At 52.9% G+C, this 27,402-nt stretch overlaps 2 protein-coding genes across 9 annotated transcripts; one reads left to right on the top strand and one right to left on the bottom strand.

The window, feature by feature from the left end:
* Positions 1–1,807: 1,807 nt before the first annotated feature.
* Positions 1,808–21,417, top strand: ADAMTS14 (ADAM metallopeptidase with thrombospondin type 1 motif 14). 7 transcript variants are annotated; one of them, XM_015866443.3, is made up of 22 exons: positions 1,809–2,073; positions 2,394–2,803; positions 5,560–5,698; positions 6,473–6,663; positions 10,413–10,496; positions 11,593–11,740; positions 13,102–13,207; positions 13,297–13,440; positions 13,764–13,896; positions 14,053–14,166; positions 14,661–14,809; positions 14,909–15,084; positions 15,170–15,303; positions 15,485–15,608; positions 15,735–15,818; positions 16,129–16,292; positions 16,413–16,578; positions 17,137–17,269; positions 17,391–17,598; positions 17,699–17,825; positions 18,073–18,183; positions 18,645–21,417. In XM_015866443.3, the coding sequence occupies exons 1-22, from the start codon at positions 2,004–2,006 to the stop codon at positions 18,947–18,949; spliced, it is 3,420 nt and encodes a 1,139-aa protein (XP_015721929.2). In that variant the 5' UTR covers positions 1,809–2,003; the 3' UTR covers positions 18,950–21,417. The 7 variants fall into 7 exon arrangements, with proteins under 7 accessions (XP_085410252.1, XP_015721929.2, XP_015721928.2 ...); XM_015866442.3 differs by having other exon boundaries at positions 17,699–17,831; XM_015866441.3 differs by having other exon boundaries at positions 11,593–11,749.
* Positions 21,418–21,695: 278 nt separating this feature from the next.
* Positions 21,696–24,056, bottom strand: LOC107315755 (steroidogenic acute regulatory protein, mitochondrial-like). 2 transcript variants are annotated; one of them, XM_015866444.3, is made up of 7 exons: positions 23,954–24,056; positions 23,519–23,611; positions 22,702–22,838; positions 22,460–22,618; positions 22,203–22,378; positions 22,012–22,105; positions 21,696–21,939 (listed from the first exon to the last, which is right to left on the bottom strand). In XM_015866444.3, the coding sequence occupies exons 1-7, from the start codon at positions 24,015–24,017 to the stop codon at positions 21,838–21,840; spliced, it is 825 nt and encodes a 274-aa protein (XP_015721930.3). In that variant the 5' UTR covers positions 24,018–24,056; the 3' UTR covers positions 21,696–21,837. The 2 variants fall into 2 exon arrangements, with proteins under 2 accessions (XP_015721930.3, XP_085410282.1); XM_085554156.1 differs by lacking the exon at positions 23,954–24,056 and having other exon boundaries at positions 23,519–23,814.
* Between the last annotated feature and the right edge of the window lie 3,346 nt (positions 24,057–27,402).

Raw genomic sequence — 27,402 nt, 5'->3', positions numbered from 1 at the left:
GCAGAGCCCCAGGGGACAGGGAGGAGGAGACACGGAGCATCGCTTTGGGCTTCATGCAGCAGTAAGTGGGACATGATTAAAAATGAATAACGTGTGCAAAGGGGAAGGTGCATCTACGGGGAGAGCTGCACAGAGCTGGCCTTGTTCGTTGCGCTGATCTCTTCAGTTCTCCACTGTTTATTTGGGATATTTGCCTGCTGAATGGCTTGTGGTCAAACCCACCCCTGTGGGAGCACATGGCTCACTGTGTCACTCCCCGTCCCCACCATCCCACGTTGCCATTGGGGTCCCTGCAGACATTTTGGATGGCAGGGGGTTTCTCAGCTCTGTCGGCTGGAGCGGCCGTTCCTAGAAGGAGAGCAACTTTTTCCCCTCTCCTTTCCCAGCAGGCTCTGGCAGCCGCCCAGTGCTGCAGGAACAGATCTCCCTTGGTCCGTTCCCATTGCGCGGGAAGGGCTGATGGTTGGGTAGGTTGGGGCCCTGGGCAGCCTGACCCAAAGGAATGGCATCTCCATCTTGAAGAATGGACAGATCCCTCTTTCCATGTTGCTCCCGCCCCATAGCGGCCTCCTGTTGTTTGGTGCATTGGGAACACAACCTGATGGCCAAGCCCTCAGCCTCCAGCACTGAGCCCCGCGGTGCCACGCTCTTGTCCAGGCACGGTGGCCTCCTCAGCGGCTCCCCACACCTCCATGGGGCTTTTCTCATGGGCCCCCCACGCAGCCCTGCAGGCTGGGGCTGCTCTCCCCAGTTCGTGCCTTCTGCCCCCGGAGCGGCGGCAGTAAATATTTTGGGTTTTAATCTAATCGGGGCCGGCATGCCTGAGGGATGAGGTCATGCAGTGCATGAAATGCACACCAACAACTTTGTAAATTTGCTACTTTTTTTTTTCTTTTTTTTTTTTTCTCTCTTTTTCAAAATCGTTGCTTTTTATTTTACCTTTCCACTTCTTTTGCCTTTATTATTATTCCTTGGTTGTTTCCCTTTGCTTTTGCTGATTCCTTGCTCTTTTTAACCTCTGTTGTTGTTTGTTTTTTCCTCCTTTTTTCCCCCCTCTGCTCTTTTTCTTCTGCTATGTTTTGGTCCCTATTTGTACATTTTGAATGCTCTCTATTTGGTTTTCTTTAATCTTTTTTCCTCTTTTCTTTTTCTTGCTTTTTTTTCCCTGCATTTTTTTGTCTCTCTTTTTTTTTCCTTTCCTTTTTCCCCCCTTTTTTTTCCTCTTTTTTGTCTCTTTTAATTTTCCCTAATTTTTCTTTTTTTTTCCTTTTTCATTTTTTCTCATTTTTTCCCCCTTATTTTTCCTTTTTTTTTCTTTTCCTCTTTTCATTTACATCCTCCTTTTTATCCTTTTTTTCCCTTTTTCTCCTTCTATTCTTCTTTCTTTTTAGTCTCTCCTTTTAACTTTTTCTCCTCCTTTCTTTTTTTTATCCCCTTTTTTCTCTTTATTTCTTTTTCCCCTCCTTTTCTTTTCTCTTTTATTTCTAATTTTCCTTCCTCTTTTTCCTTCTTTCCCCCTTTTCCCCTCCTTTCTCCCACTTTTTTTTTCTCTTCTTTCCCTCGTTTCTTTTTTTCTTCTTCCACTTTTGCTCTTTTTAATTCCTTTTTTGCTTTTTCTTCTTTTTTTTTTTTTTTTCCTTTTCCCCCTCTCTTTGCCTTACAATTTCCATCTTCCTTTCGGTTTACTATATTTCCTCCCCCCAATCCCCTTCACTTTTCGCGTACTTTCCCTTCACTTCAATACCTCCTCCCTTTTGTTTCCACCTCCCCTTTCGATGCCCCTATATCCCCTGCCCATCTCCCCACCCTCCCCAGTCCCCGCCCCGACCCTCCCTGTGCTGCCCTCACGGCGGCGGCGTTGGCCGCGCAGCTCGGCGCCGCCCGTTCCCCGCAGGCGGCGGCCCCGACCCCGGCCCCGGGTAGCGGCGGCGGCGGCGGCGGCGCGGGGGGAGGCGGGCGCCGAGCTGTGTGAGCCCCGCCCGCCCCGCAGCCGCCGGCCCCAAATGGATTATCTGCGGCTGGTGCTCTCCTGCCTCGTCCCGCTGCAAGGCTGCCTGGCCGCCGGCAGCCCAGGTACGGGGGACTGAGCTGGGGGGCGGTAGGGAGGTTTCGGGGCTGGGGGGAGGGTGAGTAGGGTTGGAGACGAGCAGTAGGATGGTATCAACAGCGGTGGTTGGAGAGAGGGTTAGGATGTGAGCAGTGGCTGGGGCGGGAGTTGTGTTGGGGGGAACTCTGCCTGGGGTAACCCCGATCTACCCTAAATCCATCTCCATCCATCCACCCACCGATCCGGTCACCCCACCCATCCTTCCATCCACCCACCCGCTAACCTGTGCGTTCACCCACCTGTCTGGTCTCTCACCCATCCTTCCGCCCCCCCACGTGTCCCGCAGAGCTCCTGCTATCCGGCCAACTGAGCGAGTATGGCGTGACCGTGCCCTTCAGCACCGACTGCCGCGGCCGTTTCCTCTCCCACTTACTGTCCGGTGGCACAGCAACGACGGCCCCCACTGAAGCTCCCTGTCCCCCTGCCCCAGCCCGCCGCCGCCGTGGGGCCCACCATGCATCCTCCCAGCACGGTGCTGGCAGCCGCCTGCTCTACTTCAATGTCACGGTGCTGGGTCGTGAGCTGCACCTCCGGCTGCGACCCAATGCCGGCCTGGTGCCACCACGTGCCGTGGCTGAGTGGCAGGAAGACTTTGGTTTGCTACTGCGGCAGCCCCTGCAGCATCACTGCCTCTTCACCGGGGACATCACCGGTGTGCCTGGTGGCACCGTGGCCATCAGCAACTGTGACGGGCTGGTAGGTGTTGGCCCTGCACCATTGGGGTTCTTTATGCTTTGGGTTGGGTGTCCTAAGATGAAGAGCTTGGGCAGGTCTGGGTTAGGGGATACTGCCCTGTGGGTGCTATGGTCACTATGGTGAGGGTGGCAGTGCTGCTCCTTCCTCACCCAGACAGCATCCCTCAGTTGCTATGGATGGGGCCCTGGGCAGCCTGGTCAATTGGGGGGCACCCAACAACATCGGGGGGTGGGGCTGGGTAGGCTTTAAGGTCCTTTCAAACCCAACCATGCCGTGGTTCTATAGCTCTGCCCACGTGTCCCTCTCCCAGGCTTCATTTTGAGGAGCATCTCCGTGGTTTTGGCAATAGCTCACTTATTTGGGCTTTCTGGTGGCCTTGGGATGGCTGTGTGAGGGTGAACCAGCAACACAGCAGCCCCCGTTGCCTCTTCATCCCCAGCAGCCCTCCTGCCCGCAGGGTTCTATTCTGAATATGCTTCAGTAGTTTATCCTCACTTTTCTTCACCTCAAATCACTGCCCTTCAAACTTCCTCTGGGCCAATTTACTCCAATTTAACTCTCCTTTTTCATGCCAGCATTTACTATTTCCTCCCGGTATCACTTCCCAGGTTGCACTTTGGTCGCTCTAAAATTCTCATTTCACTTTTTTTTTTTCCCCTTTGCTTCTTTTTTTATTGTTTTATTCTGGCAGTTCCGCAGCTGCTTTTGGCTGCTAGCACAAACAATTTGGCATTCCATTCTTTTTATACGGCGCGTGGTGTTACTCTACAAGCAGAAATGATAGAGCAGCAGGGCTAGAAATAAATACTCCGCGTCCATCCGGCAGTTTATTTTTTGCCAGCAGTTTGAGCTCATCATCCCCAGCTTTGGAAGCATCTCCTCTAAATGCAGCAAGGCTGGGAAACAGCAGAGAGTTCTCTGTGACCCGGAGCTCTTCGCGGACGGCGAACTTGGACGTGGTTGAAAGTGGTGGGGATGCTTCCTCTGCCTCCAGCAAGCAGCCAGTAGTGCTGCTGCTGCACTGGGAGCTGCTTTCTGCTGTAGGTTGTGATGCTGGCTGGCAGCTTTGGGGCTGTGCCTACCCTGAGCACCTTTGGCTTTGCTGGTCGCTACCTGACTGACTGTGCTGGAGCAGTGCTGGGCAGAGCATCCCCCCAGAAGCCACGAGTCCCCCAGATGGCATTTTCCACCCCATTTTGCAGGCTGGGGTGGAAGCAGGTAGCGGGGTGCACTGCTCCGTGCCCCAAAGCCTCTCCCCACGCGACCCCTGGCTGTGTGTGTTCCCGCAGTGCCTCTCTCTGGGACGGTTTGTTCAAATGAAGCGTGAGGCGCATAGGAAAAATCCATAGGCACGTCTCCACTCCCCCCTTCTCTGCTTCCCTGGACAGTTGGTGACTTTTTCCATGCTCAGGGTTTCCTGAGGTTCCTGGGGAGTTTTATCCCTGGGGGGTGCTGGGGGTCCTGGGGGTGAGGGGGCACCCCCCTCCTCTGCCATATGGGCTCAGTGAGGACCTGGAGGGGAGCCTTCATCCTTCCCAGCCCTCTGCATTCTGGCAGCAGTCGCTGTGCTGAGGGCTGCTTCCAAAAATATCAGTGTTTTCCCTTTTTTTCTGGTAGGGCTGACTTCAAAGAGACCTTCTTGAACGCTGTGTCCCAATGGGGAATATCCTATGGGAAAGACAGCAGCCCTGCTCACTGCGTTCGGCGCCGCGTGGTGGGAAGCGCTGGGCGCATTCACGCGTGTGGAATCCCAGCGTGCCGGCCGTGCTTGGGGCCGTGCCCGGGGCTCTGCCCTCAGGGCTGTGTGGTTTGTGTTGGGCAGTGGGGTGGCCGACAGCTCACCTTGGTGGGGAGCTCTGAAATTTTATGTGAATTCTAAAATTCAAGCATCCTTCTGGACTTTTGTGTTGTTTGTATCCTTGGTGGTAACAATGTCTGGGAGCTGTACACTTAAAAAATGGGGCTTTCCATGGGGAGAGGTTCCTGCTTGGTATCTGAGGGGAGCAGGGACTGTAAACATGGTGCTCCAAATACAGGATCCCCCTGTCCTCATGGAGCACAGACCTCCCAGTGCCATGTGCTGGGGCTGTGGCTACATGCAGGGTGGGAGGAAAGGATGCAGTGTGGTGCACCAAGGTTCCTCAAGAAGGAGGACCAAAGCCACAGCAACCCTTGATCTGCTTCCAAGAGGAGGTAAGCAGCTGAAAAAAGCAAAGTGGAGCAGGAAATTTGTGGAAGTATAATGGAGCCAGGTTGGCTGATGGCATGGGGATGCGGTGATGTGTCCATGCTTCCCCAGTGAGTGCTCCACTGGGTCCATGTTGTGCTGTGGGAGTAGGCTCGTGTGACTGGGGAACTGATCTGTATGTCCTGCCCACACTTGCTAGGATTTGGGAAGCAGTGGGACTCATGGTGCAGCCCAGTGTGTCACCAAAAGGATTCCCGTGTTAATCCCAAATGCTTCAGGGCAGAGATGGGAGTTCCTTTCCTTCATCCCATTGCCATCGCAGCAGGGAATGGCCGCTTCCCTTCTTGGTGGCCTGGGGGAGAAGGATGTGTGTGGGGACAGCTGGGTGTCCCCTGGCACAGGGGATGCAGGGGAAACTGGTGAGACAAGATGGATCCAGTGGTGGGGGTACTGGGCAGCTTAGTAGGGAAGTAGCCAAATGAGCCCATTTAGTCCCCAAAAAGAGTTGTGGGTATATAATTGAGCTCAGCATTCCCATTTTTCCTCTTTGTCTCCTTGCACCCTGCAGGCTGGCCTGATCCGGACAGACAGTGGTGAGTTCTTCATTGAGCCACTAGAGCGCGGGCAGCAAGACATGGAGGCACGGGGCCGTGCCCATGTGGTGTATCCCCGCACGGCCGTCCAGCATGGCCCCCCACAGCCCCCAGGTAGGACCCCTGCGTTCTGTAAATTACCTGGTTGTGCCAGGCTGGGGGTGGGCATGCAGCCTGCTAGCGTCTGGGGTGCCAGGACATGCCTGTTCCCCACAACAAGTGCTTGGCTTTGGCTTTGCAACAGTTCTGTGGCTTATTGTTGGGTATTGATTTGGCTGTTTGAATCATAGATCACAGAATGATTCAAGTTGCAAAAGTCCACTCAACCCACCCCCACCTGCCCACTGCCCACATCCCTCAGTGTTACATCTCCACGGCTCTGGAACACTTCCACAACAGCATTCCCACCTCCTGCACTCTTTGACTTCTATGTCCTCATGTTGCCCTGCCTCTTCCCTCCTAAAACTTGGACTTTCTGGGTTTGTTCTTTCTTTCTCGGGAGGAATCTGTATAGATTAAGGGCACAGGGTATTTGTAGTTGTTTGGGGCTAGGGTTGCTGGTGGGGCTGGGGAGAGCAGGATGCTGCAGCAGGGGATGTTCAGTGTGTCTTCTCCATTAATCTGAGGCATTATCATTACAAGGGGGACTTCATTAAAAGTGGTACCCTTGAAAACACGGATCCAAAAACCCAACCCAAACCTCATTACGTGGGGTGAACCACCATCAGCACATGTTCCCCAGCAGGCCCATCCTTATGGTCTCACTGTACCGTACCACAACCACCTCCACACCCAGCATCAGCAAAGATGCACTGAGCCCCTAACCTGACTCTCAGTGCTGGCTCTCCTCACCCCTGCTCCTTCTTCTCCTGCCCCCTTGGTGGCCAGGTGTGCAGCTGGGTGAGCTCCCCAACTCGCTGGAGCGGCTGGCTGAGCGGCTGGGTGAAGCGGAGCGCCGGCGGCGGCATGCCAGGAGGGATGGCTACAACATCGAGGTGCTGCTGGCTGTTGATGACTCAGTGGTGCGCTTCCATGGGAAGGAGCATGTGCAGAACTATGTCCTCACCCTGATGAACATCGTAAGGCGCTGCTGGTGGATCCCCGGGGTGGCTGTGGGGAGGGGTCGCCGTGCTTCATTCTTAGGGCTGCGGGGTAAACCATGTGTAGGAGGGGTGTGCTGGTGTGCCACCTTTCAGAGGAGGTGTGAGCCTCCTCTGGGTGGATCCTCAGGGTGTTTACAATGCTACCAGCCCCAGACATATGCAGGAGATGGAGAAGTTGAAGCTGGACTCAGTGATCCTTATGGGTCCCTTTCAAGTTGGGTTGTTCTATGATTCTATGAAGTTCTTTTACATAGCCCAGTGCCTTCCCTGCAACCTTTTCTTCTCTGATGCTTTCCCCATGCTAGGTGTTGGTGTGCAGGGCGGTGGGAATTCCAGCACCATATCCATATACTGCTTTTGGGCAGTTTTTCCCCGTTTTCCCATTAGCTCCTCCTTCACATGAAGGATGCTGTGGGGTCTCCTGTGTTTGGGGTTCCGGAGATGAGCTCATTGCCCCTTCTCACCAGGGAACAAGGGCTGCCAATATGCATCAAAAGGCAGTTTTCAGCCCCATTTCATGGTTTGGCGGCAGCGCTTTTCACTGGGCTGCCGACTGCTCAGATAAAGGCAGCGCTGGGGTCTGGGAATTGAATGAGGAGGGTGGGAAGCACTGCATCAATGAAAGGGGAAAAGTAACGTAATGCAGATAAATGCCTCCCTGTAGGTATTCCGTTGAGTGGGAGCGGGGCTGGTGTGGGACCCTGTGCATCACTAGGGTTTGTGCCCCACAGTTTGGGTAACTGCATGATGTACTTGGTGTTTTCCCATTGTTTCGTGTTTCTAGGGAAACCTCATGAGTCAGAGCCAGGCTTTGACTTGTGCGCCCCCTCCAGCGCATTGGGAGTTCATTGTTTGTGGGGAAAAAGTGTTGCTGAGACCCCACGTAAGAGGGATTTGGGTAAAGTGCAAAGCTCCAGCTTTATTTTTAGCCTGGGGTTACCTAACTGCTGTGCTGAACAGGCAGAGATTCTCTTCCCTCCCCACGGAGCTTGCAAAATAAAAGTCAGCTCTGTGAGCTGCCTCCTTGCTGGCGATGCAATAACAACAGCAAATACCTCTGATGTTGTTCTTACACATGCATGCGCTTTCCCCGCCATACACGGGTTCGTGTGTTTGGGACAGCGTAGCCGTTGCGTGGAGGCATGCGAGTGCAGGGCAAGCGGCTGAAGATGACTTGGCTGCCCTGCCCGCGAGACCTGGGATTTGGAAACGTCAGCGATTCTGCTTGCCTGGCAAATTCTTCTCGTGCTCTCTTTGTGTTTGCCTTACCTCAGGAACGGGGGAGTCTAGACGGCTGCAGGGCGGCTCACAGTGGGAGTGGGGTCCTGGTGCTGTGCTGCACTGCTGCTGCCCCCCGGCTTGCTGCAGTCTGCTGGCCTTGCTGCTTTGCCTCCAGCCCGTGGCTGGACTGTGCTTTTAGTGTCTCCTGCATTATACCTCCCTTAAATGGAGCTGGAGAGTGTGCCTTTCCAGATGGTGGCAGTACGCAGGCTGACATCTGACCCTGTTAGGTAAGGAGCTCTGCACACCAGCTGTTCCCCTACACAGCAGGTATTTTCTGGAGGGCTTTTCTCCAGATCTGCTGATGATCTGCTCCTTATCTGATTTCTGAATCAGCTGCAGAGGTTGCTGTGGAGTCAGAATGGTTTGGGTTAGGAGGGACCTCAAAGCCCATCCAGCTCCATCTTTTGCTGTGGGCTGGCTGTTCCCCACTAGGTCAGGGCCCCATCCATGGCCATGGGAATCTCCAGGGAGGGGATGCCCACAGCTCTGGGTAGCAGTGCCAGCACCTCACCGCCCTCTGTGTAAAGAATGTATTCCTAACATCTAACCCAAATCTCCCCTCTTTTAGTTTAAAGCCATTCCCCCTTGTTCTGTTACTATAAAAAACGTAAAAAGTTGTTTTGTCCTCCTCCTGCATTCGAGGTGTGGCAGGAGTGGGCTTCTGTTACCTCTGCGTAGCCCTGGGCTGCTCCATGGAAGTGCTGGTGGTCACGTGGCTGCACTGATGCTGGCTCATGCTGGGGTTCAGGAATGGACTGACTCAAACAGAAGCCTGCTGTCAGTCCTGGGCCTCACAAAGCTCTCATGCTGCCTGGAAAGTCATCTGAATCCATGCGGCATCTGCAGCCATTGTTCGAGTGGAAGCTTAGAGGGAAAAGGGAAAAAAAAAACAAAGGAAAAAAGCTGTAAACCTGGCTTCTGTTTATAACATTCATTTTAATGTTCATCATGGAAGAGCCAAGGGAAGTTAGTGCCCCCTTCTCACTGCTGGATTATGAGGCAGGATGCCATGGTATTCATGCTGCTGTGTTGTGTCTTCGTCTTGGGCTTCATTTGCTGTTCCTCAACATTATCGTGTCTTCTTGCACGGCTCCCAGGTTTGAGGAGAGCAACCCCAGGAGAACCTGAGTAAAACCAAGATGGTTGAAATCAGTGATAGTTTCTTGAAGTCCTGGAGCCCTTCTCCTCCTGACCATAGAATTGTTAGAGTTGGAATAGATGATTAAGACCAAGCTCAGCTGTCAGCCCAACACCACTATGCCTGCTAACCACAGAAAGTCATACATTCACGGGCCGTCTCTCTTGTGTTTCTGCTGAAGGGCTGGAGAACTTATTAATTCTGATCATATGTCTTCAGAATATGGGGTGGTGAGTGTTAAAGGATGGATGTTGCTGTTTGCTGTTAGAATGTTTGAGCAGAACAGGTACTTGTGAAAGGAAGAGCAGAGAGAAGTTCCATTAAGGGCCGCCCTTTCAAACCTCTTCCTTCCCAAAATGCAGGAAAAGAGGGCAATAACTCATGAGTTCCTCTACAAAGTGATCTCTAGCAGCAGAGCTAGATGTATGTGTTACTGTACTGACTCACAAACCCTCCCTGTTCTCTGTGCTGTGCTGTCTCCTCTTGTGGATTGCTCCCAGGGTTTTGAAGCAGTAGGTCAGATTTGACTCACCGGCACAACAGCTGAGTAATACCCTTGCTTTGATAAGATCAATTTCTTTTCTTCTTTTTATTTTTATTATTTATTCTTTTTTTAAATTTTTTTAGAAATTCCAACTGCAAGGACATGTCATCCCCAAGCATTTCCTTGTATCCAAGCTCTGCAGCTTGCTGTGGGATGCTCTGTGGTGGAGGGGGCCCCGTGGGAAAGGCAGCTGCTCTCGTTGGTGCTGGTGATGTCACTGAACATCTGAGCCCCCTGATTGCTGGGAAATGTTGCTTTTTTGGCTGGTCTGCTCTGTGGTTTTTAAAGCACAACAAGAACAAAGCCAGCTGAGGGTGGGAGGAGGGAGATGCAGTCTTTGCACCTGGTCTTGGAAAGTGGGAGAGGAGTGAGAGCGTGCAGGGCTGGACCTAGCTGGGGAGCAATGCTTGTTGCCAACAGTGTTGGGATATGCATAAACATGCATGTGGAAAGCTAAACACTTAGCTGATGGCCAGACTGTGCTGGCCTCTGCACTCTAGGCACCTCCCTGTGGGTTATGGGTCAGGCACCCTGGACGAGCAGGACATAGGACCCATGTCAGCTCCATTTTCCAGGGATTTCCTTAGAAAGCCACAAGAGGATTATTTTAAGCCATTCTTCCTGCAGGGCGTGGGGTGGGTGACAGGTGGGAGGATGCTGAACACAGGAGCGTGAAGAGCAGCAGGGACCAGGGGCTGCTTTGCTAGCTGTGAAGGTCTCAGCTCTCCCTCTGTTTTATCTTTTTCTCTCATTCTTCAGGTGGATGAAATTTACCATGATGAGTCCTTGGGTGTCCACATCAACATCGTGCTAGTCAGGATGATCATGGTGGGGTACCGTCAGGTAAGGGCAGCACCAGGCACTGTGGCACAGGAGTGTTCTTGTTGTTTCTTAGATTGCTCTTTGGTTTTGAGCCAGAAAGTTTCCTATAGAACAATGCAATTTGCTGTGCGTTTCATGGCAAGTCCTTACACTACACAGAGTGCTCTAGGAAGAATATTAACAAGCCCGATGCAGTAATATCTGTGTGTGGTCCATGAATCAGCCCCAGTGGATCTTTGAGAAAAGCTCTGATTGTTTCTGCTTGGCCAGAAGAAACAAAATGCATCCTAGAGACCTGGCGATGGTTCTCGGGAGCGCAAGGATGAGAATAGAGGCAGTCTCATTTTTGGCAAATCCTGGCTGAGAGAAACATCATTGTTAGCTGTGGAAGCCAGCAGCACATCTGGCTTCTTCCCAGCAGTGTCCGTGCTTGGGGCTAGAGGATGATGTGATCCATGGAGGGGAAGGTGGGATGAGGGTTCGGGGGCTGTGGTCAGGGTGATTTAATCATTGCAAAACCCTGTACTAGAGGCAGATGGTGTGGCCGACTGTGTCACTGTTTAAGTTTGGGGATGATGTGGAAGCCCTGTGCAGATGTTTGGATCTGGGTGAGGTCCCAGCCCACGAATGTTTGATGTTTTCTGAGAGCTTTCTGTGAGGTGACATGGTGCAGGCATCACAGCACAGCCAGCTCTGCTTCTGCACTGAGTTCTGGTTGAGGTTGCCACTGGTCTCAGGAAGCCCCTCCGCTTGGGCCTTTTGTCTCTGCCTTGCACTTGGCAGGATAAGGACCCCCATGGCTCCTTATGGAAAGAGCAGCGTTTCTGATCCTTCTTCAGCTCCTGAGCTCAGTAGGTGCCTGCCCACCAGGTAGAGAGGAGATTGTTCTGAGTGCATCTTTGCAAAGTGGTCGTCCTGAACAAAAACTGAAGATATTGAAGATGTTTTCTGCTGGGGTCTCTAACCGTGTTGTTCAAGCACCGCAAGGCTGAAAAGTGCTGAGCATCAGCATCTTGCTAAAGAGCCAGAGCAGGAATCGGAATGCTCCTTGCTTTCCAGTATGCTAAGCTCCTCGATTTTATTTTATTATATTTTGATTTCTTGCTTCTTTTCCCAGTCAGTCAGCCTGATTGAGCGTGGGAACCCATCCCGGAGCCTGGAGCAGGTTTGCCGCTGGGCTCATGCACAGCAGCGCTCTGACCCCGATCATGCTGAGCACCACGACCACGCCGTGTTCCTCACTAGGCAAGATTTTGGTCCTGCAGGTATGCAAGGTACTGTATTAATCTCGGTCATGTTCGTGCAGTCTACCAGGGGAGAACCAGCAAGGGAGCTTGTCAGGGACTTAGAGAACCTGGCTCTGTGTGGGTCATTGTGACCCAATTTTTATTTTGTTTTTCTGAAGCTTTCTGGCCAAGTGACTGCACCCCATGGCAGTGGTGAGATGACGTTTTTTTGGCATATGGGCAGGAGCCTGGAAGGACGTGGTGCTGGGGGTGTTTACCAGTGGGTTTTCCCCAGGAGCTGGCTGAGGCTCCCCTTGAGTTGTCCAGCTCCAGAAGGACCAGCGCTATCTCCATCCTCATGCTGCACAGTGTTGCGGTTTGGAGCCTCAGTGCTCTCCTCTGCAGAGCCAAGCCAGGCCCTGGGGAGCCTATAAAAACTTCTGGTGCTGGCAGCAGCTTGCGGTGTGGAGGAGAGCAGCAGTGGCCAGCACTGAGTAATCTTGGAAAGCTGATGCAATTCTGGCTTTCTGCATTACGAGAGGCTGGAGTGGGAGCTGCCCCATGTGTGGGCACTGCCTTGCCATGGGAAATGCTGGGACAAGAGGTGGTCAGTGCGGGATGGCTGGTGGCAAAGCTCCACGGAGCTGGGAAAGGTGCTGAGCTGATCTTTACCAACTAAATGCTTTTCAGGTACTTCTTGTCACTGCTGAGAACTCTTTCCTTCTCCCAGTTCTCACCCAGACCTTCGTTGTAGGTGTCAGTGTCCTTTCTGTCTCCTCATCCTGTTCCCCTGCCAGACAACCTTCTTGGTTGGGATGTGATCCCATTTTCATTCTAGACAAAATATATTCTCTCTCATCCAGAAAACTTTCCACGTCATTGCTCTTTCTTGTGGAAAGTTTCATGGAAAAAATAAAAAAGCCTTATCCAGGATTTGACTCATTGCTGTGCGGTTAAACCCAATTACCCACTTCTCTTTCTCAAGGTTCCTAGCTTGACTTTTGCTTTCTTTTTGACTGTGGAGTGTCAAACACTGTCTGCTCAACTGCCGTTGTCTTTGGGGCTCTCTTTCAGTTAGCCTGCAGTGGTGGGATGGGTGAGGGATGAGTTGGGGTCCTCCTCTCCTGCCCCTTTGTCACCTGCTGAGCCCAGCCTTCCTCTCAGCTCACCCTCTGCCTTCATCCCAAATGCTGTGTCAGAGTTACACAGGATGATGTTGTCCTGCTTTGGACAAAGCTCCTTGGGACCCGTGTATCCTTCCTTTAACAATTTCCTGTCCCTCGATGCCAAAAAGGGTAGTATGAATTATGACCGGCTCTTGCTTGTCCCTTTATTTTTTTTGCCTTTTTCAAAAGCCATATCTTCCCTCTCCTCCCCTCTCCTTCTTTCACTTTCTGCAGGCTATGCACCGGTGACAGGGATGTGCCACCCTCTCCGCAGCTGTACCCTCAATCATGAGGATGGCTTCTCCTCAGCGTTTGTGGTGGCCCATGAGACCGGCCACGTGTAAGTGATGGGGACAGAGCTGGCACATCACATCCTTCCTGGGGTGCCATATGCCATGGGCTATCAGATTCGCTGTCTTTTTCTGACAGGTTGGGCATGGAGCATGATGGTCAGGGCAACCGCTGTGCTGATGAGACCAGTATGGGCAGCATCATGGCCCCGCTGGTCCAGGCTGCCTTCCACCGCTACCATTGGTCCCGCTGCAGCAAGCAGGAGCTCAACCGCTACATACAGTAGGTTGCGTCTTACCCATTCCCCTTCCAAAAGGCAATAGAAGCCCAGCAGAGTGGTTTTGTGTGCCAAGGCCATGGAGAACACCAGTGAAGCCTGAAGACAGAGTGGGTCGTTGGGCTGCTCTTTGCTGCTGATGTGCAAGCACACAGTGGTTGACAACCCTGCCCGTGGTTCTGTGGTCTTTATGGTTCTGTGGTTCTATGAAATGTGTTTTGCGGCAGTGGGTAGCTTGTGTTGGGACTCAGTGAACTGGGATTTCTGAATATCTGAGTTGGGAGGTGAGGGAAGGAGGGAAATCCCCTTCTTCTGCCCCATCCCGCAGTTCCTACGACTGCCTGCTGGACGATCCCTTTGAGCACCAGTGGCCCTCAGTCCCTGAGCTGCCAGGCATTAACTACTCCATGGATGAACAGTGCCGCTTTGACTTTGGTGTGGGTTACAAGACCTGCACAGCAGTGAGTATAGTTCTTGTGCTGCCACTTTGCTGCTGTCTACCCCCTGTCACCTTGTCCTGTGCTCACCAGGACCCTGGTACCTTCTCCTGCCCTGAGATTAGGCTCTCTGTGGGGCAGGACAGTACCAGCACCACCAATATTCTGCTTCCTTTGCAGTTCCGTACTTTTGACCCCTGCAAGCAGCTGTGGTGCAGCCACCCGGACAACCCTTACTTCTGCAAGACCAAGAAAGGGCCCCCCTTGGATGGCACCGAGTGCTCCTTGGGCAAGGTATCAGCTGCACTATTCCCTTTTGGGTTGGGTTTCTGAGCCCACTGTGGTTTTTTTTTGGCATATCCCATGCATGACAATGTGATATCATTCCTTATTTCTCCCACCAGTTGCCCACATGGCTCTGGTGAGGACTACGCTCTTCCTGAACCCTCTGCCCTTGCAGTACTCCTTTGGTTGTATGACACAGAGAGATGATGTCATTGTGTGTCCAATTGGACTCATGATGTCATCAGGTTTACTTCAGGCTTCTAGCATGCCCATTAGCACAATGTTAAAGTGTGAGTACTGACTTCACAGCTTCAGAGATGGGAAGATGAGAAGCCAGACAATGTGGAAATGAAGGAAATGTGGACGTTGGGTGCAAATGAAGTTGTTTGGAAGCTAGGATTGATGCTGCCTGGGCTGTCCCACCATGCCAACAGGGAGATGCCCCCAGGCTGGTTCAGTGCAGGTGTGATTCAGGACGAATCCCTATCTCTTTTCTCTTCCAGTGGTGTTTCAAGGGTCACTGTATCTGGAAGACATCGGAGCAGCCCTACAGCCAGGATGGCAGCTGGAGCTCCTGGTCCAAGTTTGGCTCCTGCTCCAGGACGTGTGGTGGTGGTGTGCGCTCACGTAGCCGGAGCTGCAGCAACCCTCCGTATGTTTGCATCTCAGCCTGGCTGAAGCTGGAGGTGCACCTTGCACTAGCAGCATCCCTGCCTCTCTGCTCCCTTCACCCTTTTGTTTTATTTTCCAGCCCAGCTTATGGTGGGCGCAACTGCCCAGGAGCCACCTATGAGCACCAGGTGTGCAACAGTGAGGAATGCCCAGGGCCCTATGAAGATTTCCGTGCCCAGCAGTGCTCCAAGCGTGATTCATACTATACCCACCGTGACAGCAAGCATGCCTGGCTGCCCTATGAACATCCTGACGGTGGGTGCCATCCCTCGGCACCTGCTGCAGGCTGGGGACCTGAAGGTGACAGCCAGCTTGCTGGTTTACTTTCTGCTTTGCTCAGACGCTCAGAAGTGCGAGCTGATCTGCCAGTCCGAGGGGACAGGGGATGTGGTATTCATGAACCAGGTTGTTCACGATGGAACCAGGTGCAGCTACCGGGATCCTTACAGCATCTGCGTCCGCGGCGAGTGCGTGGTAAGGAGCTGACCCTGTCAGGGAAGAAGCTCTTGCATTCCCCTTGTCCACATCCTGGGGATTGGGAATGTGTATTTTAGCCCAGAGACCAATGTGGTGTACAGTGTGGGGCTGAGCACATGGTGATGCCACAAATGTGGGGCCATTACCTTGCTTGCCTTCTCTTCCCTTGGGGTGACAGCATGTTGGCTGCGACAAGGAGGTTGGCTCCCTGAAGCAGGATGACAAGTGTGGTGTCTGTGGGGGTGACAACTCCCACTGCCGGACAGTGAAGGGCACCTTGGCCAAGACCCCAAAGCAGCCAGGTGAGGAAGCTGTGTGCAGTCCCATGGCAGTACAGTGTCTGGGCAGAGGCAGTGTCTGGGGGGGACCAACCCCTTCCTGCCCTTCTGTTTCTAAAATCTGTCTCCTCCATCCACTTTGTCATGCAGGGAGTATTCTGAAGATGTTTGAGATTCCAGCGGGGGCGAGGCATGTGCAGATAGAGGAGATGGAGCCAGCGTCCCACAGCATTGGTGTGTCCCACTGGGGCGGCTTTTGGGGCAGTTTAGGCTGGCACTGGGAGCAGCAGAACAGGAGACTTGTGGAAGGCACTGCTATGTTGATGGTGCTTCCCCTCTGGGGGGGATCAGAGACTGGTTTTAAGATGCCACGGTGCAGCTGGCCTGGTCTCTGCTCAGCTCCATTCACCTCTCCCTTGACTTCCTATCAGCCCTATTGAGAATTCCCACCAGCAGGGGTCTTGTTTGTGTCAGTCCAGTCCTTCCAAGGCTGAATCAATCTTCCAGGGGAGACGATGTTGAAGTACTTATTTCTTTCCTCCAGCTGTTAAAAATCAAGCTACTGGTAACTTCATCCTTAACGCCAAGGGCCAAGAAACCACCAGCAAGGTATTCATTGAGATGGGCTTGGAATGGGAATACACTGTGGAGCAAGGCAAGGAGAGCCTGAAAACCAGCGGCCCTCTGCATGAGGCCATCAGTGTTCTGGTGAGTGGCCACCACCCAATGGTGGGAGGTGATGGGTGGCTTAAGGGAGGGTGTTTTAGCGTGGGCATCACTTATGCTTAATTCCCTGCCCTCCTTCCCTGCTTCTCTTGTTGCCCACAGCTCATCCCCAGGGAGGAGGCGGTGAGGAGCAGCCTGATGTACAGGTATATCATCCACGAGGACCTGCTGCCTCTCATCAGCAACAACAATGTCCTGCTGGAGGAGATGGACTCCTACGAGTGGGCCCTCAAGAGCTGGTCTCAGTGCTCAAAGGCGTGTGGAGGAGGTACTTTTCCCTTTGTATTATAGTTACAGCGTGCTCTTGTGAGGCTGACTGGGCATGCTGAGCATGGCTCTGTGCTGAAATAAATGAAAAGGCTTCAGCAGGCTGTGCTGGCTCTTGCCACTTTCCTTCCTGGCATGGATGCAGGAAGATTTTGGGGCTCATGGAGATGGAAGCCAAGCCCTCGCTGGCTCTGCTGACCTTGCTGCAGCCGGGCTGCCTGCGGGGTGACAGACAGTTCATGTTTTACGCTAGCTTAGTCCCGATCTGCTCTGCTCCCAGGCAAGCGCTTCACTTGGCAGAGTGCAGCAGCTCTTTGGCCGCACTTGCTGCATGCTGCTTGTTCTTCCTGGCTGCAAAAATGTGGCTGAGCTTCTCCAGTCCACCCTACCTGCCAGGGTGGCTTTGGGGACAAGGCCCTGGGTCTGCTTAGCCCTCGCAGTCCCTCTCTGCTTGTACCCCTGTGAGCTTGGGTTCCATGGAGCTTTGGGGGACCCGTCCTGCTGGAGCTGTAGGAAGACAGGGAGTGGGAGAATCCTGATGCTACCCCCGGCTTCCCAGGCATCCAGTACACCAAGTATGGTTGCCGGCGGAGGAGTGACAACCGCATGGTGCATAGGAACCTCTGCGACAACGGCAAGAAGCCCAAGCCCATCCGGCGGCGGTGCAACCTGCAGGAGTGCTCCCAGCCTACGTGAGTCCCTTAGAGTGGATGGGTAGTTGGATGGGTGGGTGGATGGATGCTTTGAGCTTCAATTAGCCCTACAGGGACCTTATCCCCCCACGCCACTAATGCTGTCCCCAACCACTTGCAGCTGGGTGGCTGAGGAGTGGAGTGCCTGCAGCAAGTCCTGCGGCAAGCTGGGGCTGCAGGTGAGGGCTGTGCAGTGTGTGCAGCGCCTGCGGGATGGCACCAACCGTACCCTGCATGCTAAGTACTGCAGTGCTGAGCGGCCCGAGACCCGCCGGCCCTGCAGCCGCCTGCCCTGCCCAGCACAGTGGAGGACGGGTGCCTGGTCACAGGTAAGCGATGTGGGAATGTGGCTGTGTGTTGAGGCTCAGAGCTGCCCATGGGGCTGCCCTGGCTGTCACCCACATGCTGTGTTTCTCTCCCTGGGTGCAGTGCTCGGCCAGCTGTGGGGATGGTGTACAGCAGCGGCAGGTGGTCTGCAGGGGTGAGGAGAGCGGCGGGCACTGCCATGGGGACAAACCAGAGGCCGTCCGGGGCTGCCACGTGGCTGTCTGCCTGGGTGAGAGTGGGGGTGTGGGGACAGCCTGTGGTGTGGGCTCGCTGCAGGTGGCTGCAGATTTTCTGTCAGATTGGTGATAACTTGAGAAGGGTAGGAGGGAGGTGGGCACTCTAGAGGTAACAGATGGATTATTTTTGGGTGGCCAACCAGTCATTCCCCTGAGGACCTTGGTTTTGAGAAAACCTCTAAAAAAAAATCACCTTTGAAGTTATTTCTAGTGCTTCCATACCCTGTGCTCTCTCTGCAGGGAAGCCCTCTGGCATCACCGCCAGTGCCAATGCTAGTGACCATGTCACACCTGAAGGGCAGTGGGAGCCCCGGGAGCGACCCCAGAACCCCGTGAGCAAGATCTCCTCCAGTAAGTGCCCCAGCACACAGCCTCATTCCTGCACTGCTCACCTCAGGTGCACATCCTCCACTGTGCCAGGCAGGGCAGGTGGCTGCAAGGTTCACGGATCTCAGGCGACTCGGGTGCACACTGCATGGCCTGTACCTGCATCCCCAGTTTGCTGCCATCTCCCTGCAAGTGTTTGGAGGAAGGAGGTATCCTGCAGCCCCCTTTGGGTGAATGTAACCTCATCCCGCCTGCCCTGGTACACAGCCTGGCGCCAGGTTGCCACCTCGTGGAGCTGTGGATACATCACAGGGATTGGCTTCATGCTCCAGCTCCCTTACCTCTTCCATCCAAGCGTTGCCAAAATAGCTGCAATGGGGCAAAGAGCAGGGTTAGCACTGATGCCTGGTGTCCTTGTGGGAGGTGAATACCACCCTGACCATACGTGCTCACTTATGCTCGCTCTCTGCTCTGTCCTTCTCCAGGGGAGCCCTGCCTTGGGGACAAATCCATCTTCTGCCAGATGGAGGTCCTGGCCCGCTACTGCTCCATCCCTGGCTACAACAAGCTCTGCTGCGAGTCCTGTGGCAAGAAAGCCTCCGTCACTGCCTCACCCACTGGCACCCCCACGGGGACCCCTGTGGGGACCCCCAGTCCTACTGTGCCCAGTTCCTATGTGCAGGGGACACCCAGTGCCGGCCCCACCACTGCAATTCCCAGGGAAGTCCCAGCCCCGAGTGAGTCATCTGTGGGGACAGAGAGTGAGGGTGGGGACCAGGCAGCCAGGTAACCCCACATGACCCCTCGGCTGGAGCCGTTCTCCTCCATCTTCCTTCTCCATCTCTCCTTTTCTCCCACTTCCAGCAGTGGTTTTCCTGGGCAGACAGGTTTGGAAATGACCTGGCTCTTCCAAAATTCCTGGGGAAACTGCTGTTTTCTCATGATTTTCATTTCCCCTCTCCCAGCTGTGGCATTTTTTTTGGCAGTGCCACAAGGGAAAAAAAGGTCAAATGGAGCAAAAACCAGCTTGGCTGCTATAGACAGGGTTTTACCTCCATGTGTGGCTCAGAGCCCTGGGCCATGAGCTATGGGCCAACAACTTCCAAGGTGCTAAATGGAGGGCTTTAAGGTTGCCTTTTTCCTCTCCCTTCAAGCAGTAAGACAGAAAGGAATTGGAAGGAGGACCCTGGGTCTTTGGCCAGCCCCTGTCTCCTTCGAGTACCGGCACATTTGTCATGGTGCTTGCAGAGACCCAGCTTTGGGTAAGAGCACAAGGATGCTCAGGAACCTGTGGTCTCCCTGCAAAGACTCTCTTCTGAGACCTCTTCTAGGAGGACCAACCATAGCATGAGCAATAAGGACAAGGCCAAAGACCAGAAACAGGGTTTCCAAAATATCTGTCACCCAGCAGTGACTTTTCAGCCAATAGTGTCCTTGGCCAGCTTTGTACTAATACCAACTTCTGGCATCCCCAAGACCATGACCCTCTTCTCCCATATGCCCAGTGTCTGCGGAGCACCAAGGTGTTGTGGAGATCCATGGGAAAAACAAGGAAAGCCCAAGTGTCAGGAGAGATGCCACTAGCATCATGCTGGGCTCAGCTCTAAGAAGAGCACCAAGGGGTTAGGGTCATGGCTATGCTGGAGAGCTGCCCTCTTGCACCTCCACCGTTTGCCCCATGGTGGGAAAAGGGTTGGGATTAATGCCATTAAAAATATTGTGCCAAGTACTAGATATATGCACAGCACTTTAGAAGCATAGGGCTCCATGCAGCTTGCAGGGGAGTTGGACCTCAGCTGAGGACACTCTGCCCCTCCATGGGCTGCGGGTGCTGGTAGGGAGGAGGCTCTAGGCTGCTGAGGTAGATCTGAGGTGGGCCAGGCTGATGCTGTGAGGTGTGCATGGCTTGGTGCACCTGAGGCAGTGATGGTGTTGCCTTCCTGGCTGCATGAGAGGCAGGATGGGCATCTCTAGAGCAGTAAGTGTGTCCTTCAGTTTTGGGGATGCCTCAAATCCACTTTTTCCTTGTCTGGGAGCACAGGAAGTGGTGGGCACCTTCCTTTTGTGTCAGGAGAAAGGAGTGGGAGTCTGAGGGCAGGTTGGTAGGTAGACAGAAAGGTCTATTTTTGGTGCTCAGTTTCCAAGAAGGAAGCCCACAAAGTGCATACACAGGGAGCTGCTCCTTTGTCCTCCGCTATCTCCAATTCACTTTCCAAACCCAGCTATAATTCAGCTGTGGTTCTGTGCGTGTCCAGGGCTTGCTGGCAAGGTGGCCATAGTATTGGGCATGCCCCATGAGCACAGTGGCTTTAGGACACACTGCTTTTGGGATGAGTGATCTGCAGTGCCATTAGTGCATGAGCAGAGCGCTGCATCTGCAACATACATGGTGCTGGGAGATGTTGGAGGCTGGAGCATTTCATGTTGGTATGCAAGCCCCCATCACCCTTTTCTGGTGCTACCAAATGGTACCAAAAGAACCGAAGGGACGTTAAGATGCTTTTGCCCCACATCACCCCTGGGCTGAGGCAGGATGCCCCAACTGCTGCATTAAGTGGATGCCATGAGAAATGGTATGGAACCCCATGTCTGAGCCAGCAACCAACACACCTCATATCCTGCCGCATCTCATGCCCCTCACAGGGCCCTCGTCTGGGAGTGCCAGCATTTATTTATTGTGCCAAAGATAATGCTTCACTGCAGGTGCTGTTCACAGTCTGAGGAGCCTCCCAGCCCCATGCAGAGCTGAACCCCTGCGGCTTCAGCAGCTGTGTCAGTGCAGGACTGTAACGTCTGCAGGGTGCAGCGTGCATGCATACTCACCCAACCTCCAGAAAGTTGTCAGCTACACTCCTCTGTTTGGTGCTGTCCTGGGCATTATGGCTTTCTTGCATTAGTTTTTGCAGTGGTTCATTGCTGTACGGCAGAGGAGGTTGGTGCCTTGGGGCTGGCTCAGCCTCGCTACCATGGAGGTGTCGGTGCAGGGCTGCTGTGTGCCAGTGGCATTCTCCCAGTCATGTAGAGGCTGCAGCATGCCCACTTTGCCCTATGTTGTGCTGCCTGCCTCCTTGGCCAGTGCTGCAATGTGTAAAGTTTTGTACATACCAGATTCAGAGCTTTTTAACTTTTAATATTTATTAATTTTGTTGGGTTCACTTTTTGTCGTTTTCTTTTTTTTTCCTTTTTTTTTTTTTTTTTTTTTTTTTCTTGAACTCTAACATAATGTAAAGAAAAAAAGAAAAAGAAAAACAATCCACACCACGGTCTATTTCTTTTGATTTATTTAGAGTGTGGGAATAGTACAGTACTGCAGTGCGTGACCTGCATGTGATTGAAATGGATCTCGCAGAGTGAGCTGCCACTTCTGTGTTTTATTTAACTCCTATTTATCAGCCAGGGTTTGGTTTCACATGGCTTTTGCAAGCAGCTTTATCTTTCCAATAAATAAGCAAAGCCACTGGGATATGTAGGCTCCAAGCCTCCCAGAGTGGCCGCAGTCATGCTTCATGGCTCCAGAAGGAGCTGTGAGAGGAAAGATGGGTTTCTGTCCATGCTTTGCAGCAATGCCTGCCTTGGCTCTGTGGTTGCCCAGGAGGGGAAATGCTCTCCATGTGCACATATAATATACACACAGAAATATAAAGCTACCTCTCCTCAAATGAATAATGGTGTACAGGGTCAAGGACAGGTGTTGGCAGAGAGGTGCTGGCGGAGGTGCCCGATGAACTCAGCCTGGCACTGTGGCAGGACATGGTTGGTGACTGAGGTGGGGATCCAGCCCTGGGGCAGAGAAATACGTGAAGGATGATGGGTGCTGAGCCAGCATAGGGGCATTGCTGTGATGCCACTTACCTTCAGGTCCATGCTGAGAAGCCACGTGACACGTGTGCAGCTCTGGTCACCTGGCAGTGGCTGCAGCACGATACAGCTCAGCCGTGTCTCGGCCCTGCAGGACACGGAGGTTACATCACAAAATATCGGGGCCTGGAGGTGAGACCTCTCCCCCAGTAGGTCACAGAATGGCAGACCATGGGGGCTGTTACCTGACACAGCCTTGTGGTGCGGGTGGCTGCTCAAGGTGGGCGGTGGTGCCCACCAGGTAGATGGCTGCACGTGTCCTGCTGCGGTGCCGCGTGCAGACAAAGTCCCTGCGTCCCACAGGGCTGGCAGCCGTCACCTCGTGTGTCACCAGCGTGTCCTTGCCTGGGCGTTGGAGCACCTGTGGACCAGCGGAGCACATGCATTGTGTACAGTGGGATTTCAATGGGTTTTAATGCCCTCTGGGGGTCCTGCTGCTTACCTCCACATGGCTGAGGCTGGGGTTCCAGTTGGGCATCTCCTCCAGCCGCTCAAACAGCTCATCCTGCAGCCAGCCCACCGGTGCCGCCAGCACAGTCTCAGCCCGAAAGACTCGGCCCAATCCTGGCAGTGTGGTGCTGGACACTGTGGCCCCTGCATTCTGCCAGGCATAGCAACCTCATCAGGGCTGTGCCACACATGTCAGTGTGGGGCTTATGGAGTGCACAGGGTTGGGGCTGTTACCGGCACGGCCTCCGGCTGCCAGCAGCGTGGCTGCTGCAGGATGCTCAGTGCTTGCTGCAGGGCCCTTTCTCCTTGGTGGATGTAGGACAGATTTGTGCTGGAGGGGTGCACGTCTGCTTCAGGCTCTGTGCACCTGGCTTCAGGAGTGGGTGGAAACAGAGAAGTGTGAGAAATCCACCCCCCCTGCCCAGCTTTTTATATGCCTGGAGGGATGGGGTGCGGGTAAAGCAGTGCAAGTCAGGTGAATTCACCATGTTTGGAACCTTCAAGTGAGTTGATGGGGTCTGCAGCCACAGACACCAAACCAAACCCTGGTACATGGCCGTCACCTCCACTAGACACTCTACTGGCCTTTACAGTTCATTTACCTTTCAGCAACCCCATCAATGCTGGGGATACCTTTAAGCTACTGCAGTGATGGAGGGCAGCCCAGAGACCAGAATCATTCAGGTTGGAAAAGCCCTCTCAGGTCACTCAGCCCAGTCCCAGTCCACCCCCACCTGACCACTGCCCACATCCCTCAGTGCCACATCTCCACAGCTCTGCAACACCTCCAGGGATGACATCTCCACCACCTCCTTGGACAGCCCATGTCAATACAGCACCGCTCTTTCTGAATATAAATGTCCCCTAATGTTCAGCCTGGTCCTCCCTTGGCACAGCTTAAGACCATTACCTCTCATCCTTAAGACAGCTCTGCCCTGTTAACAGTCAGTGCATCTGATGGTTCATCCCTCCCCATCCCTCACTGCACTGGGGCTGAGGAACTCAGTGTCCAAGAGTCAGGGCTGCGCAGGCTGCTCACCAGCATCCTTACCCATGAGCCTCTGAATACAAGGAGGAATTTTGGAGAGCAGGCAATGGGAGCTTCCCAACTCTTGCATCACTGTGGTAGCTGCTGTCTTCAGGCCTGGGGGGAGAAATGTACTAGTGACCACTGAGGAAGATGTATGCCATAAAGAGCAAAAGCATGCACTCATTTGGGCTGGAAACAAGCTGCATTAGTATTAGCTGAATCAACCCAGCCCCAGCCAAAAACTTTACCACTTTTACCATTTTCTCTTAGCATCTCTTTGCAGTCCCCCTCAGCAACTTTCACTGTCTCCTCTAGGACCCCCTTAGCATCTCCTTCAGGGCCCTCTGAGCATCTGCTTTTGGATCTCTTTAGCCTCTTCTCCCAGCATCTCCTTTATAACTTTCATAGCACAGCATCCTCATTTTTCTAGGGACATGGGGAGGGAGTGGTGCTTACCAGGCAACTTGCGGAGGTGGTCATGGGCAGTGCCACAGCACAGCTTGACGATGGCCTGCAGCATGTCACAGGTTTGGGCTGCTAGTCTGCATACATGCACAGCATCTCCTTTTGCCTTTATAGCAGGCATGAAGGACAGCACCTGATTATAGGAGCGTGCCACAGATAGGAGCTGGGAATGAAGAGTGCTCAAGGACAAGGCGAGCAGAAGGAGGGGCTGGAGGAAGAGGGTACATTTTCTTCTGAATGAGCACTCACTGCACTGTGGTTTATTGCGAGCGGCTACAGAGGGGATGTGGCTGAGATTTAACACTTCTGTGGTTCCCAGCTTGGATGGTTTACTGGGGATGGTGGCTGCACACCCAGGTTGGCAAAGGCAACCAGTGGCACTTGTGTGGTAGTTGAAGATGCTGGAAGCCCTGCTTCTTCCTATGGCAGCTCCTTAGAAGTCATGGTGGTGACTGCTGTTACTATAATTCCTCAAGCCACTCCCTACTATCTCCTTACCCACTTTACTCAGTCCTAATCATTCCCTATGGATCTCTGCTTCTCCCACTGACAGTGGGACCGCTGCAACACCTGAGCAAAGAGGCCAGGAGGGAACATCTTATACTGTCCAAAATCACATTGAAGAATAGCTGAGGTTGGCAGGGACCCCAGGAGCTCACCTACTTCAAGCTCACTCAAGCAAGACACCCAGAGCTTTCCCTCTCACAATCCCCACAGGGATAACTTAATGCCACAGCTGTGCCCAGTTACACCTCACAGCTTTTCCACTTGCTTCTTGATTGCTGCAGTGGGTATATGAACAGCCCCACCCAGGCTGCTGCCTTCCTCATACTCTGTGCCTGACAACTGCATGCAGGATTTGGTGAGTGGATTTGCCATGCAAATTATGATGTGTTTTTTATTATTTTTATTTATTACTAGCTGTCTAGGACTGAAAAGCTGTGGATGATAAGAGGTCTGCTCTGGCACTTTAAATGTGCAACTGTGAATTAGTGTCCATCTGTGCTCTTTCTATCCTTTCACTCATATGCTCCCCAGTTTTGTGCATGCTGTCTTTAGCTTAGTTTTGTCTGTGCAGAAAGCTGCAGTAGGCGCACAGATAATGTTTAATTGCCCCGTTGAGTGAGTGAGGCTATGCTAGAAAGAGGAATGTTTATGGACCTGGGTGCTGGTGGTGGGATACATGCCCAGCCCTTGCATGGCACAGCGCAGTGATTGCCCTGGCATCTCTGTCGAGTTTGGCAGCAGCCGCTGGAGGTCACTGCTGATCTGCAGCTCCACACACAAGGCTGCTTGGGGAGCTGCTCCGAGGGGCTGCCCTGGGTTTAGTCTCCTGCCACGACCCTGGGATCTGAGCTGCAGGCAAGTGGGAGCACCTCAGGCAATAGGGAAAGCTTGGGTTCTGGCACCTTCTGACCTTCCCAGCCATGCTACTCCCCTATTCCTGAATGGGAGGATGCTATGGGTACCCATCACTTCTGATTGTGAAGCTTTAGGATGCACTTGGGAGAGCAGCTGCTCCAGAAGATGCTATACAACAACTGAGGAAACAGCACTGAAATATGTGAAATGCCCAAATCCTGATGAGGAGCGGGTGATAATGTTACCCTCCCTATTTTTGCCCTTTTCCCAGGGAGAAGTGAGGCTCAGAGGAAGATGAGGCTTAGTTCTGCCTCTTTCCTTACTCAGCTACTGGCTATCAGCAGCTTGGCTGCAATTGGAGCAGTACAAGGAGATAGGGGCTGCCTCCCCACGGTCACCCGGATCCCCCTGTTCAGAGCTGAGGGCAAGACCCAGGTCAGTTTCTTTCTGTGTCCTTGAGGTTGGTTCTGTATGAGATTGTCCTGTAACCAGCAGAGCCTTGGTGCAGGGGGAGCCCAGTTCTCAAGCCAAGTCTTGGATGGCCTCCAATACCTTTGCAGAAATGGGAAGGAGAGGGTGAGGCAGCATCCCCTGCCCTGTAGAGACCTTCTGCAGGGCTGCTGTCATCCCTAAAGGTGCTCTGGGGGTTGGTAGGAGCAGAAGGAGCCTCATGTCCCCATCTTAGCCTCATTGCAGCATTTAGTTATGCATTTCTGATGCACCCTGAATACAGACCTAAAAAGCAGATCCCAGGGAAGCATAGCTTTGAGGTGGCTTTGACCATGCTGTGCTGGCTGGAAGTGTCTATGGAAACTGCTCTTCACTTGTATGTCTGGTAATGTTAAGAGTCAAAGAGGAAATATAGAAAAAACACATTGCTTTTGTTTCTGTACATAACCAAAATGCCTTCTAGAAAAAGCAGACAAACCCAGGAGACTGCTACATCAACATCGGGGTCTCCATTTGCACAACCCCTACGTTTCTCTTCTTATTTCCCCTGAAAAGCACGTTTCCTAATAGAAAAGAAAGGACTGAGATGTTTCAAAGGCATATTCTTATCAGGAAGGAATGAAGTGCTGCCTTCCCTGGCAAACCTCCCTGTGGTATAGGAGAGGTGTTTTGTGTTTGTGCCTGATAACAATCCAAATCGGGAGGAGAATGCAAAACAGAAGAACAATCTTTACTTCAAACTAATTGTAATTTTCATAAATTGTCACCAAAAGATCCTAAATATCAAGAGAAAATGGAAGCTGCTGTATCTCTTTGTTGCTGGAACACTGCCTTCAGCATGAGAGATTGAGGCGATCCTATCTCCATCTGCTGCCCTGAGGAGCAGAGAAGGGGAACTGCTGTTCAGATGATAAGAGAGGCCAGAGTCTTCTCTGTTAATATGTAAACTTTGGATCAAAAAGAAGACAGGAGGCTCCAGGCAGAAGCTGTCACTCAATAGATGGGCTTTGACCCCTCACGTGCAAGCAAAATGCCTTTCTGCTGCTACTGGCTGGCTTCCATACGGAGAAGGAAAGGGATGGGATGGGGGTGTGACCCCTGTGTTTGGTTTTTCCACTTCTGATTGAACCATGTCTGCACTGAGGGATGAACATCCAGCACCAACAGCCTGCACTACTTGGCAAGGCTTTCTGGTAAGACCCTCAGTTTCAGAAAGGACCACTTCAGTCTCTCGATCTCTTGCCCTCTGTACCACCCATCATCATTTGCCCCATAAGATGGGCTGAACCTCCAGCAATTCATTGCAAGTACCTGCAGGATGGAGAATTTCCCAAAAATCTTGGCAGCCTGCACCTACAGCTTGAACCACATGGCTCCCATCTTTGACTTAAGACAAGTTCTGCGTGTTAGCTATGCTAGAGTCAGTGTTTCCTTCCTGTGTCTTTGTCCCATGCAACCTCAAAAAAGCCTTTCTAATTCTTCTCTCTTCTGTGCTAAAATCTTGTGTGAGAGCAGGAACTGTCAGTGAGGATAAGCATACTGATGTGGATAGGCAGAGATGTTACAGGTATGCCAAAGGTAGTGAGACATCTTATGGCTCTTCCCTTCTCCTGCAGCCACTCCCTGCT

This window comes from Coturnix japonica, chromosome 8 (genome assembly GCF_054131305.1).
Source record: "Coturnix japonica strain WE chromosome 8, WE-NBRP24, whole genome shotgun sequence".
Lineage (NCBI taxonomy): Eukaryota > Metazoa > Chordata > Aves > Galliformes > Phasianidae > Coturnix > Coturnix japonica.
The sequence above is the reverse complement of the archived record's forward strand: the minus strand, read 5'-3'. Positions and strand labels throughout refer to the sequence as shown.

Bases quoted from the DNA above. Each gene is read 5' to 3' on its own strand.
- ADAMTS14 (XM_085554126.1), top strand. From the start codon at position 2,004: ATGGATTATCTGCGGCTGGTGCTCTCCTGCCTCGTCCCGCTGCAAGGC. The intron at 13,897-14,052 runs GTGAGTATAGTT...CTTCCTTTGCAG, and splicing joins GTTACAAGACCTGCACAGCA to TTCCGTACTTTTGACCCCTG. The intron at 14,810-14,908 runs GTATGTTTGCAT...TTTATTTTCCAG, and splicing joins CGGAGCTGCAGCAACCCTCC to CCCAGCTTATGGTGGGCGCA.
- LOC107315755 (XM_085554156.1), bottom strand. From the start codon at position 23,681: ATGAGTGCATGCTTTTGCTCTTTATGGCATACATCTTCCTCAGTGGTC. The intron at 22,839-23,518 runs GTAAGGATGCTG...CCACTCCTGAAG, and splicing joins TTGTATTCAGAGGCTCATGG to CCAGGTGCACAGAGCCTGAA. The intron at 22,106-22,202 runs GTAACAGCCCCC...CGTGTCCTGCAG, and splicing joins GCACCACAAGGCTGTGTCAG to GGCCGAGACACGGCTGAGCT.